The sequence below is a fragment of the Stegodyphus dumicola genome, chromosome 3 (genome assembly GCF_044657685.1).
Source record: "Stegodyphus dumicola isolate Sdum_Otavi_A_Nest chromosome 3, ASM4465768v1".
Taxonomy (NCBI): Eukaryota; Metazoa; Arthropoda; class Arachnida; order Araneae; family Eresidae; genus Stegodyphus; species Stegodyphus dumicola.
Genome location: NC_140770.1, coordinates 69715770 through 69729504, shown reverse-complemented (window position 1 = coordinate 69729504; position 13735 = coordinate 69715770). Strand labels below are relative to the sequence as shown.

The 13735-nt window shown below is 31.9% G+C and overlaps 1 protein-coding gene across 2 annotated transcripts in view; it reads left to right on the top strand.

Moving 5' to 3' along the window:
* The window catches only part of Ttd14 (TRPL translocation defect 14), a 115159-nt gene that overhangs the window by 45610 nt on the left and 55814 nt on the right, over positions 1-13735 (top strand). For both annotated transcript variants that reach the window (XM_035370446.2, XM_035370447.2), the window contains one exon: positions 5449-5577. In XM_035370446.2, the coding sequence (XP_035226337.1) occupies positions 5449-5577 (129 nt within the window). The remainder of the gene's footprint in view (positions 1-5448; positions 5578-13735) is intronic.

The following is a 13735-nucleotide window of genomic DNA, read 5'->3' as shown; positions in this document are numbered from 1 at the left end:
GCTGAAAATCACACTTTCAATTTTTCTGCTGCCAAAATTATTCAAAAAACATCTTCCATTGGAGAACTGGATTTTCTAGAGGCATTTCACATTCAAAAAAATCTTTCTGTTCTGGTTAACGATCCTAATTGCAATCCATCTTTGCCTTCGGCCTTTAAAGATATTATGTTTTAGTTCTGGTTTCATCAACAGATGGTGCCACTAGCTTATTTTCTGTCCAGGCTTTCTTATCTTATCTGATCATTATATCGTATCTCATTCATTTGCGCTTTTGCAGCTGAAGATTGCTTCGGTAAAACCATCGAAACTAGTTCTGTGAAATTTTGAAAATATAACGCTGATTTTTGTTGTTTGACTTCTGAATTAGTATTTGTTTGCCGTGTTATTGTGTCTTAAGTACTATGACATTCAAGAAGCAGAGCGCTCTGTCTGGCCTACTGATTGATGTTGATAAGGCTCACCTGTAAGACCTTGTGGATGAGTATCAGAGTGCAACCACTCAAGAGCTTGCTAAGGAGTTACATTATGTTAGTGCCATGACCATTAGTTGTGCTGTGCATTGTATAAACTTGACATACAAGTTCAATTGCTAAGTGCCACATGAACTTACGCAAGTATATAAGGAGTGTTCGGGCTGCACTAATCTACTTGAATACCAACGCAAGGATAAAATTCTCGATTGGATCGTCACTTGTGATGAAAAGTGGATATTCTTCAACAATGCAGGCCGAAAAAAAGGGGTTTTCTGCACCCAGTGAGCCTATCAGCAGCATCTCAAAGTGGGATTTGACTGACAAAAAGATCATGCTCTGTATCTGGTGGTATTGCCATGGTGTTATCCATAAAGAGTATCTGGAAAAAGAGAAAACCCTCGACAGCAAGGGGTACAAAGAGATGCTAGTCTGTGTTGATGCTGCTATCAAGGAAAAACATTGTACTGAGTTCCGGTACGAAAACATAATGTTCCATCAAGGTAATGCAAGAACCAACTAGCTGGACTCTGCACAGACTCAAAAGGGATCTTTTGCTGCACTAACCATATCGCTCCTTCGGACTTCTACCTTTTTTCACACCTGCAGCCACATTTTGCTGGTGCTGTCTTCCATTCTGAATAGGATGTCCAAAATGAGGTTGATCTGTTTTTGGACTCGCGACCACCAACCACCATGGTTGGCTGCAGTGGTCATGGCGTAATGACCTGTGGTGGGCTCATGGCCACAGCAGCCTTCTGGGCCCAAGGCTTTGAAAAACTACCAAGTTTTTGGCAGAAAATCATAGATTTGGGTGGTGATTACTGCCCGCACTAAAGGTACTGCTTTCATGTTTTTTCTTTCTAACTTTAGTAAGAATGTTTTTTGGTAGAAAACTTTCATTACAACTAGACATTTTATACTGCAATATATTTTTCTTTAAAGAATCTTTATCAAGAGAGGAGTTTGGATTAAATCATGATAACAGTAATAAGTAAGAAGACTTTGCATTATCCAATATGATGACTAAATCTTAATAATCAGTATAGTACAAAGTCTGAGATTCAGTCTCGTCGGAACTTTGTGTAGTCTGGATTTGGAAGTTTTCCGGATTTTAGATCGTGAGTTTAAATCTTGTAAGATGACATAGAAATTATAAAATTAGAAATATGAAATAGTTGTTTATGAAATAATGAAGTATTTATGACCTTAAGAAAATCAAAATTAGCCCCCCAAAAAAGGTCAGTATTTATTTGTTTGTTTTATTAAACATTTCTTTCAGTGTTGCTTCATTTTTTGTACTAATACATTTTCTTTAATTTTATAGACAGACATAATTTCTTGTTAAGTTACAAAGTTCCATTTGCAAATCTTGTAATAGAGAATTTCCGCTAAGTTGTCATTCGAAGTTGTTTCATTCTCAGTAACTTCTCTGTGTCTTTCTTCACTATTGGTAGCAATTTTCTGAATTTAGGACTGTATTTCAAATTTCGTCATCCATTAGTTCATTGATGATTGGGGCATTGCCATCACATTGGAAAACTTCATTTGTTACTTCTCCATATTTCTTCTAAAATTCCATTAATTGAAAAATTTCACATATTGTTTGTCATATCTGAAAACCTTGTGTGGCTATCATCATATAGCTCACCTAACATCCATTTTAAACTATTTGTGATATATCAGGCGATTGATGACTAAAGACAAGTTGTTCCACTAAATTTTTTCTTCTTTCTGTCACATGCTGATGAAGTTAAGCCTGAACTATATTAGCTATCGCACATGTTTATGGCATATCTGAATCTCAAACAAATAAATCCTATTATATAATACTTAAGGCTAATCCAGGGTCAGCGCCAGACATTTTGCCAGCCTGTACACCCTCTATGGGTCCTAAATTCTGCTGCCAGGAATCATCTTAAATTCTAAAAATTTTTCTAACACCAAATTTTATGTCCTAATGCCTTCCCTTAATTCTAAAGGGTTTTTATTCCTTCTTTTGTTGTTTAGTTCTTCTCTAAATTCTGAAAATTTTACCCCCCGGTGCAGTCTTGCCAGTACTGGGCTGATATAAACAAATCAGTTATTATTCATTCACACAACAATTAATGTAATTTTTGGCCTATGAGTATTATTTACAAAATATGTTTTTTGCATATAGAAAGAAATTTTTGTTAAATTTCTCCTTGTGAACACACTCAACACTTCTATGTGCAGTTGGCTGAAATGTGTAATCATCCCCAAGCATAATGTCTGCATAAAAGGTTATCATACTGTTTAGTATTCATTACTAATATTTGCAAAAAAAAAAAAAAAAAAAAAAAAAAAAAATTTGGACATTACTACTCCAGTCATTTCACAAGCTTGCCATATGTTGACAGTCATGTCCTGATTAAAGAGAGGGGGAAGATATGCCAGGGTTATAAGTTATTTATTAAATTAAAATCAGTTTTGTTTTGATGTAGAATGTTTTTGATTTGAAATGTATGCTAAGCCATAATGCTGCTACTCAACAATATTATTTATCATACAGATTTATGTTAATAAATTATTATGCTTCTTCGACTTGGGGGTGTTTCAATTAGTGCTTCAGTGAAATTAAGCATCAGGACTCTTCATGTGTTTTATTATGTAAAAATATCAAACGTGCATGCATAAAACATTAAGCACAGAAAAACAGATAGTTGCTGCTTGTCGGGAGTTCTGGATTTTAGATCACTGTGGATGATGCATATTGGATTTTGGGCTTTAGTATAAATTAATAACAATACCCTCATGGTGAAGTGTAAGAGCCCTTTAATTTCTAGCTTTTTAAGCTAAATTTCTCTCTCTTTTTAATGTGGGACCTGCTCCTATCAACATGTGATATGTAAGCTATGATCATATGCTTTTTATGCCTATTCACTTTTGTCTGCTTATTTGTTTAATTATGCTGTGCTTGAAACAAAAAAATTCTGAGACATCTCTGCTTATTTGATTAGAAAAAATTTTAATTCCTGAAATTAAATGTCATAAAAATGTTGTGTGATCAAATAAGATCTATTACACACATGCTTATTTTAATATTGTATTAAGTAACTTGCTGATTTACATAAAAATGTGAATTTTAATCTAAACATTTGATTATTATATTAACCCTTAGAAAAGCTATTTGTGGTCAGTAAATAATGTGTAGTACTTACGATAAATATTACAAATTTAAGATTAATAACTATTGATTCTTATCAACAGCAATTTTAAAATCAAAATTTTAATTTTTTTCTTTATTTAAAAATTTTATGCTTTAGTAGCAAGCAGTTGCAATAATTAAAATTTATATTTTATTTTTGATACTTTCTATGCATATGATAATAATTAAGTTGATATATCATAATTGTGCATGTTTTATTAAGGTTGAGTATTTTCATCTGATTCTTTTAAAGTCTATCTAGATACATGAATTTGGAGCATTATATTTTATAGCCATTTAAATATTCTGGAAATTTTTTTAATGATCCATGAATTTTTGTCCACTCTGTTTTTATATTGTATTAATTACTTAATGCCTTCCAATCTGTTTTGAAAATTGTTGCAATTTTACCGAAAACTGGTGTTTATAACTTTCTGATATCTGTCATTTCATGGAATACACAAGGAATAAGTTAGCGGAGTAGTTCTAGAATATAGTAGTATGGGGAAATAGAACAATAAAAATTAGACTACTTCTTTAACACTTCTAAAGGAAAAAAAAAAAAAAAAAGAAGAAGAAGATTAGTGTGCTAGTAATTTATTTTTAGGAATAGTATGAAAATAGAGGAATATAATGACAATGTTAAATAGGCAATTGAGAATAGGAGAATGAAAATTTCTTAAATTTGTGAAAAATAATAAAATTTCTCTAGAAGGAAGAGATTTGACAAAATACAGTATGGATTACCAGGTTTGAAATTTTTATTTTAGCTGGAAAAAAACCTGCCATTTTCTGCTTGTCAGTGAAATCCATACAGCTTATTAGATTAAATAAATAATTAAAAAAAATTAGTTTTATATCCTATCTGTTATAAAGCAATTTAATTCTTTTTCAAATTTTGTATAACATTCTGAAGATAACAGAAGACTTTTATACAACTTTATGTATTTCTATCTTATAAAAGAGATTTTATTTGTATACCTGTATTTTTACTGAGATTTTTAAAATTTAATATAAGGATCAATTGCTTCAGTCTGTTGTGTCTCCTACTTTTTAAACCAATATTCAAGTTCCTAACACCCTTTTTCCCCTATTTTAAACCAGCATTCAGAAATTTTTTAATACGTAAAACATAATGTACGTAATAATTTCTTGTACTTACTAGTATCATGAACGTATGATCATGTGATTTGAATATTATTATTGTTACAGCTTTAAAAATTTTAAAACTTGGCTTTTTTAGTGATGGTATCTAGTTTTTCCACATAGAGTGGATGAAACATTTTTCGATTAAATTTGTGAAGTGCTAAGTGGAAGCAGTTTAACTCTTTTGTTTAAATTTACCTGTTAGAATCATTATTGTAGTTTATTATTTCAGTTTGCTGGTAGCAACTTACTCAGAGTTTTTTCTGCTAGGTATAATTTCAAGTTTTGTTTATTTAAAATATGTAAATTAACAGAAAGATTTTACCAAATTATTTTTAATCTGTGCTTTCATCTGGATTTATATGGATTGAAATTTAAAGTATAATGTTAAAACTGTCATGTGTTTGTGGTGGGTGTTAATGATTAATATTTTTCAGATTTGTTTCTTGAGAATTTTCAGTTATACTGTTTAGCTTGATTCATAATTCTTGAAATTAAGAGGATAATGGCAGACTTTTACAAACTGTCATTTTAAATCAGTCTTGAACATTTATTATATCTTTATATTAAAGCCATTTATCACATATTTCAATTTTAAATGGTTTTTTTTAAAGTTGTATGTTGTTTTGTTAATAATGTGCTTTAAATTTGTGTTTTTTGTAGCGGAAAAATTTCAAGAGAATCTGTTGAAAACAATGATGGCCATGGAAGAAACGTATTTCTCTCTTGCTGCAACATGCAATCGAAATTGTTTAGTTATATGTGACCGGGGGACTATGGATGCTGCAGCATGTAAGGATTTTTTAATTAGTATTTTTTGCTGATGTTTTCATTTTTAAATCAGTACTGAAAAAGTATCCTTGCTGTAGTCATAAAAAAGATAAATAATATTCAGCTAATTATTTAAGTTAAAAAAGTTAATTTTATTTATTTATTTTTTATTAATTGATTTTTGTATTGCAGTCTGTGATCTGGAGTTTGACAGTTCCATTAAGCTCTGATAATGCCATTTTTGTGTTTAAAAAATTAAGTATTACCCCCTTCTCTTCCATTTGCAATTTAAATTGTAATTTTTACTTTTTATCCATGTATTCCTATTAAGAAGAAGTACATATACTTACAGAATAGTAATGATGCAGGTTATTTTTTCTTATTTAAATGTATTTTAGAATGGCAAAAATTATAATTTATACTAGCAGGCAAGCCTGCCAGATGAGCAAGCTATGGCCAAAGCAATATTTATAAGTTCTCTATACTGAAAAATTTAAAATAAATTGAACTTTTAATTTACTGTACTGTATCCAAAGTTGCTAGCTGTGACCAAAGCAAAATTTATAAGTTCTGTGTACATCTGAAAAGAAAGTGCATAAAAAGATTTCAATATAAATGATGTCAGTTCATTCTTTCCAAGCAACAGCCAATTCGTAAGTAATTTTTTTGTAGCCAAACCAGGGAACAAAAACTTTGGACACCTCTGGTTAAAATATATATGTATGATGTCATGATTTAAATTTAATGTAATATAACAGCATTTTTTCAAATATCAATAAAACTTAATGTGGCAATAACATACCATGTCCAATTATCTTGATCTGAAACAAAAAGGTTGCCAACAGGACCTATTTATTTAAAATGTGGACATTAACAAAAAATTTTCGACATTGCATGCTTTCTTCAACATCAGAACATGACCTTATATAATAATAATATATTTAATGTTTCACAATGCTATTTTTATTTCACATTTTGTAAAACTTACAAAGTTTTTTATTAACAAACTCTACGATTTGAAAGCAAGCAATGGCAACACTTTTTGAAATAAATAGATTTTTATCTCCCTTGTGCAAGACTGTTGCCATTTGGAAAAAAAAAAAAAAAAGGTGAAACTAGCATTTTCAGAGTTTTTAATTAATATCTCAGCTGATCGAAGTCATACAAAGAAGAGAGTGGTCGAAATGGCTTCACGCGAATTTTTGGAATCCGAGGGTACCTTTTTCAAAACTCAGCTCCCCACTATTCCGGAGCAGATAATGCCACAAATAAACAAACAGATATGCACAGATTTTAATAACAGATTTTTGTAACTTTTTCCAAATTCCTCATATGAGTTATCAAAGTAAAATTTAAAAATGTTTTAGTTTCAGTGTTCTCTTACATAACTGAAACATTTTAATGTGTTTTGAGTAGTTTTAAATTATATGTATGTTACCTTTTTAATTTAACTTCTGCTTACAGATTTTATCTTTGTTTTAGTAAAGCAGTGGTTTATTGGAAATGTTTTGATGAAGCCTATTACAGTAAATCTTGCATCATTTATTATTATTATTATTCATTGAGGATCTTTCTTGGGTTTATTTTTTAAAGAAATTTATAATTGTTGACAGACTCATTTTATAAATAATTTGGGATCATTTATTCATTGAAATACATCATTCAGTATTTTTCTTCTTACTTATTATATATATAAAGTGACAAAAGTCATGGGATACCTCCTAATATTTTGTCGGTCTTCCTTTTGCCCGGCGAAGTGCAGCAACTCGACGTGGCATGGACTCAACAAGTCGTTGGAAGTCCCCTGCAGGAATATTGAGCCATGCTGCCTCTATAGACGTCCATAATTGTGAAAGTGTTGACGATGCAGGGTTTTGGGCACGAACTGACTTCTCGATGATGTCCCATAAATGTTCGATGGGATTCATGTCGGGTGATCTAGGTGGCCAGATCATTCACTGGTATTGTTCAGAATGTTCTTCTAACCAATCGTGAACAGTTGTGCCCGGTGACATGACGTATTGTCATCCATAAAAATCCCATTGTTTGAGTATGGAAAGTCCATGAATGGCTGTAAGTATCTCCAAATAGCTAAAGGTATCCTTTTCCAGTCAATGATCGGTTCAGTTGCACCAGAGGACCGAGTCCATGCCATGTAAAAACAGCCCAGACAATTATGGAACCACCACCAGCTTGAACAGTGCCTTGTTGACAACTTGGGTCCATGGCTTCGTGGGGTCTGCGCCACACTCGAACCCTACCATTAGCTATTACCAACTGAAATCGTGACTCATCTGACCAAGCCACGGTTTTCCATTCGTTTAGGGACCAACCGATATGCTCACGAGCCCACGAGAGTCGCTGCAGACGATGTCGTGCTGTCAGTAAAGGCACTCCAGTGGGTCTTCTGCTGGCATAGCCCAAGGAAGACAAATTTCGCCGAACTATCCTGTCGGACACGTCCCTCGTACGTCCCACATTGATTTCTGCGGTTATTTGATGCAGTGTTGCTTGTTTGTGAACATTGACAGCTCTACGCAGACGTCGCTGGTCTCAGTCATTAAGTGCAGGTGGTCGGCCACTGCGCTGTCCATGGTGGAATGTTATGCCTAAAATTAGATACTCTCGGTACACACTTGACACTGTGGATCTCAGAATGTTGAATTCCCTAACGATATCCGAAATGGAATGACCCATGCGTCTAGCTCCAACTACCATTCCGCGTTCAAAGTCTGTTAAATCTTGTCGTGCTGCCATAATCACGTCAAAGCCTCTTCACATGAATAACTTGAACACAAATGAAGCCCTGCCAAAGCACTTCACATTTATACATTTTGTACGCGATACTACTGCCATCTGTATATTTGCATATTGCTATCTCATGACTTTTGTCACTTCAGTGTAGAGACAGATATTCAGATTTAGTAGATTCTTTTAAACTTCCTGAAGTTCTACTAACTTCTATGCCCGAAGTTCCAATATATATATATAAGAAAAGGAATTAAGAAAAAGCTTAAAGATATAAGTACAAAGGAATAATTGCACTTAAGCAGCAAAACTGCATTGTAGTTAAATTTTATTAAATACTAAAATTATAAGCTTTATAGTACTACAGAAATGCAAAAGAAAAATTTGAGAACCAGGAAGAACAAATTCAGAACTTAAGCCAAAGTGAAGTTAGTGCCAAATTATTAAAACATTCAGATTGATCTATGTTTGCTCTCGTCAGGGGAATGGACAAAAATAATTTAGTTTCCCATTCCAATTAACTGGTAGGCAATATCAATATTTCTGATACTATGCAACTTTCAAATCACAAAAGCAAATTATAAACAATTGCATAGCACCATCTCCTATGTTGATTTTAACAACCAGAAAAGAAAAAAATCTGACGTGTACACCACATGACTTCCTAGTACAGAATATTAAATTATATGCATTTTTTCTTGCATTTCATTTAAACTTATTGGATTGAATTAAATCTACTTCTTCGATAGCACATAAACCACAATAGAATAAATGCGCTCTTTAAAATTCACTATACAGTACAAAGTCCATGATCCTGACGTCCATTATCCGGAATGATCTATAATGCGGACCTCAAAGCCACAAACTTTTTTTTTGTAAAGAATGTGCATCATTACTCGGCGTATACTTCCACAGTCATAACACCTTGGTTCTTTAGTCTTATTATTTACACAAAATAAAGTGCATGCTTTATTTTGTGTGTTAGTACTCAAATAACCCTTATTCTTCTCATCTGGAACGCGGATTTTCTCATAAATTTTAAATTTCTTATTGAATTCAGAAATAGATTTACACCCATACAATTTAATTTTGTTACTACGCTGATCTGGTATCCCATTGATTGCATAATCAAGAATTGATGAATCATCAACAGAACTGCACGCATTGCAATTAAATATTCGGAAAGGGATTCACCAGGTTTTAAGGGCTGTTTAAGTCCAGACATAGTCTAAATGAACCACATTTTTTTCTACTTAGCAGGATATTACTTGCGTAATCAGAACAGCTTGGCTTAATGATTTGGTTCCCTAACCATTCCGAAATCTGTTTATCAATTTCACGCTGCTCTGCAGGGGGGGGGGGAGATGTCAGGGTGCACAATGAACAGGAAGCTGATGTGTCAGAACTATCCTCATCTTCAGGGCAGATGTTTTTATTTTATTCGGCTTATAATTCCTTACTAAATGTAGTATTTCATCTCAATGTACTCCGTCTTTGATATGATTTAAATCAATTTCCTCATCATTATAAATATCACGAATACACATCAAATAGTTTTCTGGTTGCAGTTTTCTAATTTTGACTATGTGTAATGTATGCTTTATGCATGCACGCATTGAAAGAAATGTTTAATAAAGTAAACAAATAAATATTAAGCTTTTTTTTTTTTTTTGGTAAAATTTGATACCCTTTAGATCATAATTGCTCTTTATTTCATAAATTACAGTTTCATATTTTTAATTGTATACTTTCTGCATGCCATCTTACCAGATTTAAATTGATGATCTTTAATTCGGAAAAAACCCTAATCTGGAATCGCCAAAGTCCGACGAGTCCAGATTACAGACTTTGTACTGCATATGTTTACCATAGTGACACTCTGCTGCTAAGTTGCCTTAACAGCATTACATTTCATTCATTTTATAACTCAGAATGCATAAAATTTGATCATCTGAAGAATTATCTAATCATTGCTACATGTTCTATTCAAATATTATAATAAATCTAAAATGATGTATAAAAGAATTTAAACAAACCAAAAAAAGAAAGAAATGATTTTTCACAGACAACTCAGTATTTTTCATTCAATTAATTGATTCCTGACTTCTCTACGAAGCTAAAATACATAAAAACTCAAAATATCTATATTAAAAATAATGAAGTAAATCTTAAACACTTATTTCGTTGAATAAATTCCAGAATGGATTAAGCATGATTTAATTTGCAATAATAAAAGAAGCCGTTATCTTTGCTGTTGCAATAGTTTCTCTAGATTGGCAACAAATCACTATTCTGTCAAGTTTCAAATGTAAACAAACATGGCCGCCATGGCAAAAATAATTAGGCTTAGCCGCACTTAAGCAAGTTTAAAATTTTTATAATTCTACAAATATTGCATACAGATTTACTAAAGGCATAAAAACCTTAACGGGAAGATAAGAACAACTTAATTCAATCAATTTTAAAGCAAAAAATGCACAATTTACAAACATATAAGGATAAAGAAACTGAGATCACTGAGCCGAGTAACAGCGTAAATATATATATTTATATAATTTTGGTGCGGTCGATTGCAACCAAAATACAAGGTGCACATCTACATGTTTTAGCAGTCCTATGTACAAAATTTCAATGTTCTGAGTCTACTTGTTTTTGAGTTATGTGAGATACGTACGTACGCACAGACGCCACGAAAAATTCTCTTTTTAATTCATTTTAAATTAGTTTTATAATTTTTTTGAGGGAAAAGAATCCTTTATTCTGTCCTTACCTACAGATCTCATGCAAAAACATCGTTAAATTGCATTCGATAGCAGTAAAAATGGATATTTTCGTTGAACTATGATGCCTGAAACTTTACTCGATTACAATATTTCCTTTTTACTTCGTACAAGGAGGTAAAAGGAAAGGGGGGGAAAGTGACGAAAGTAAAATAAAATGCAATTTTTAAGTTGTGGAGTATCAGTAAACTCCAAAAATGAGAAAGCATACAAATACAAACAGTCAAATCAAATAAAAATTTCAGTTTCAACAGTCAAAAAGGCCTTAAAAAAACTGTTCAAAATGTCGAACATCAATAAACTCAGAATCTGTAGTTGAACAACTCTTCATCATGAGGGAAAGATGACAAAGCATGTACATACAATAAAAGTAAATCAAAAGTACAAATAAAAAATCAGTTAGTTATGCTCGAGTCACTGAACTAAAAGAAGAAGAAAGCATTAATTCACCACAACTGAAGTCCAAGCTAAAAGGGAAGCATGAGGCAAAATGCAGTTATGGAGTCCTCCCAAGTGTTTATGATTTTTTGTCCATTTGGCTTGCTGGAGAGAAGAGCGACAGAAAGGGTGTTTATATGCAAATAGGGACTTTTCGACTCTCCCACCCTTGAATGAATTAACTGCCATTTCAATATTTTGAAAAAATATTTGTCAATACTGCCATCAACGAAGTTCAAAGAATTAAAATAAATTTGGTGCATCTGATTTGTGTTCTAAAATTGCTCATTACCGTGAAAGTTTTAAAAGATAATTTCTTTATTATCCCTGTTGATAGAGACTGCAAAAACTCCAACATTATTTGTAAAAAAATTCTAATACAGTCTTATTTTTTTAAGAGCTTCATAATCCTGTCGTGTACCAAAGAAATCTGTTATAGAAAACTTACTGCGTTTCATGAAAAACATAAAGTTTCTGCTCAACTCTAATAAATTTTCAAACCTTTTCTGTATTTCTCAGATTTTACAGAACTCTACACTGCTCTTCGACGTTTATGAAATTTATGATAGATTATTAAAATTATCCAACAATTTTCCTGGAATTTGCAGACACTTTGACCAGGATTCTTGACTGCCATTCTCCAGCACCTTATTTCACAACTTTATTCAATCTGGTAATAAGATTTTCCAGCAAATTTTTTGCTGTGGTGTAATTTGCTTGCAGCATAATTTTTGTAAATAAAAAAAATGTAAATTTTGTATATTTCTAAAAGTAGTTTTTAAAAAAAGTAGTTAAAAGTAGTAAATTTTATATATTTATATTTTTTCACTCTGATAGCTGATTTCTTAAGTTACAAACAAGGCCAACTTTCTTCAAACCTCAAGGCAGCCACATTTAGGTGAAGATTTCAGCTTTTCTTTTCTATTTTTCTTTTTCCAGGTTACTCCAGCATGTCAAATGGATAAAAACCATACACTGCATATATCATACTTGCATTTTGCCATATGAATTCATTTCCATTGAGACTTCAGTTGCGGGGAATTTTCTTCCTGATATAGTCGAATGACTTAAGCATAACTTTTCTTTTTTATTTGTGCTATGCTTTGTCATCATTCCTTCATTATTTACCATTTATCAACTACATATTTGGAGTTTTGATACTCCACATATTGAAGAATTTCTTTTTTGGTTATTAAAATCGACATATTTATTTGATTTGGTTATTTTCTTATATGCTGTGTAATTTTTGTATTTACTTACATGCTTTATAATTTTTGCATTTGGAGTTTACTGATACTTTATAATTTAGGAAAGTAGTTTTTATTTTTTGGTTGTTCAGATGAATGTAGGGGATAGTGTATGCAGTTGTTTATAATGTGTTTGTTATAATTTTAGTGCTTAATGTAATTTAATTGCAATATATATATGTATATGTCTGTGTGTGTGTGTGTGTATGGTGTGTAATAATTTAGGATACAAGAGAAGGCACAAGTAATTTTAATGATGACCGATCGCTGTAAATGATGCTGGCATGTAGAATGCATAATTGTATCGTTGTTGTCGGACACAGACTTTGTGGCTATTCAGCACACTTTATTCTTGAACAAAGCAGTTCTCTTGATTAAGAGCATCCTGATTCATACATCATTATGGGCACAGTCTGCACCCATTCTTCACATTATTGTACCTACATTTTGTATACACACACATACACATACAGGTTTAAAATACATGAGGAAAAATTTCCTTAAATTTCTCTTTTTCTTTTATTAGTTTTATCGATTGAAAATCAAGTGGGGAAAATTATGTGAATAATTTAATATCACACGAAAGAACACAGTTACAAGAACATAACACAAGAAAAATAGTCATGGATAAACTACAAGTAACTATCACAAAATTGTTAGTTTTAACTTTTTAAAGAAACCAACATTCCAATAAGAATACATAGCAATAATAATATTACCAATATGTGATACTATATCTTCATTTCTACTTTCTTGTAACTTAATCTCCCCATTTGTCTTGTTTTCTCTGCTACTCCTTAGGCCTCAAATCATTCCTAAATAATTAGAGAAGATGTATGTGCAGCTGCCTTAGTGAAATTGTATTTTGATTGTCAGTTCATGTTTGCTTTCCAGTGATTGACCGGTTCTTGTATTTGGTTTCTATATAATATTGAACAAATAGAACGGAAATGTTTGACCTTCTTA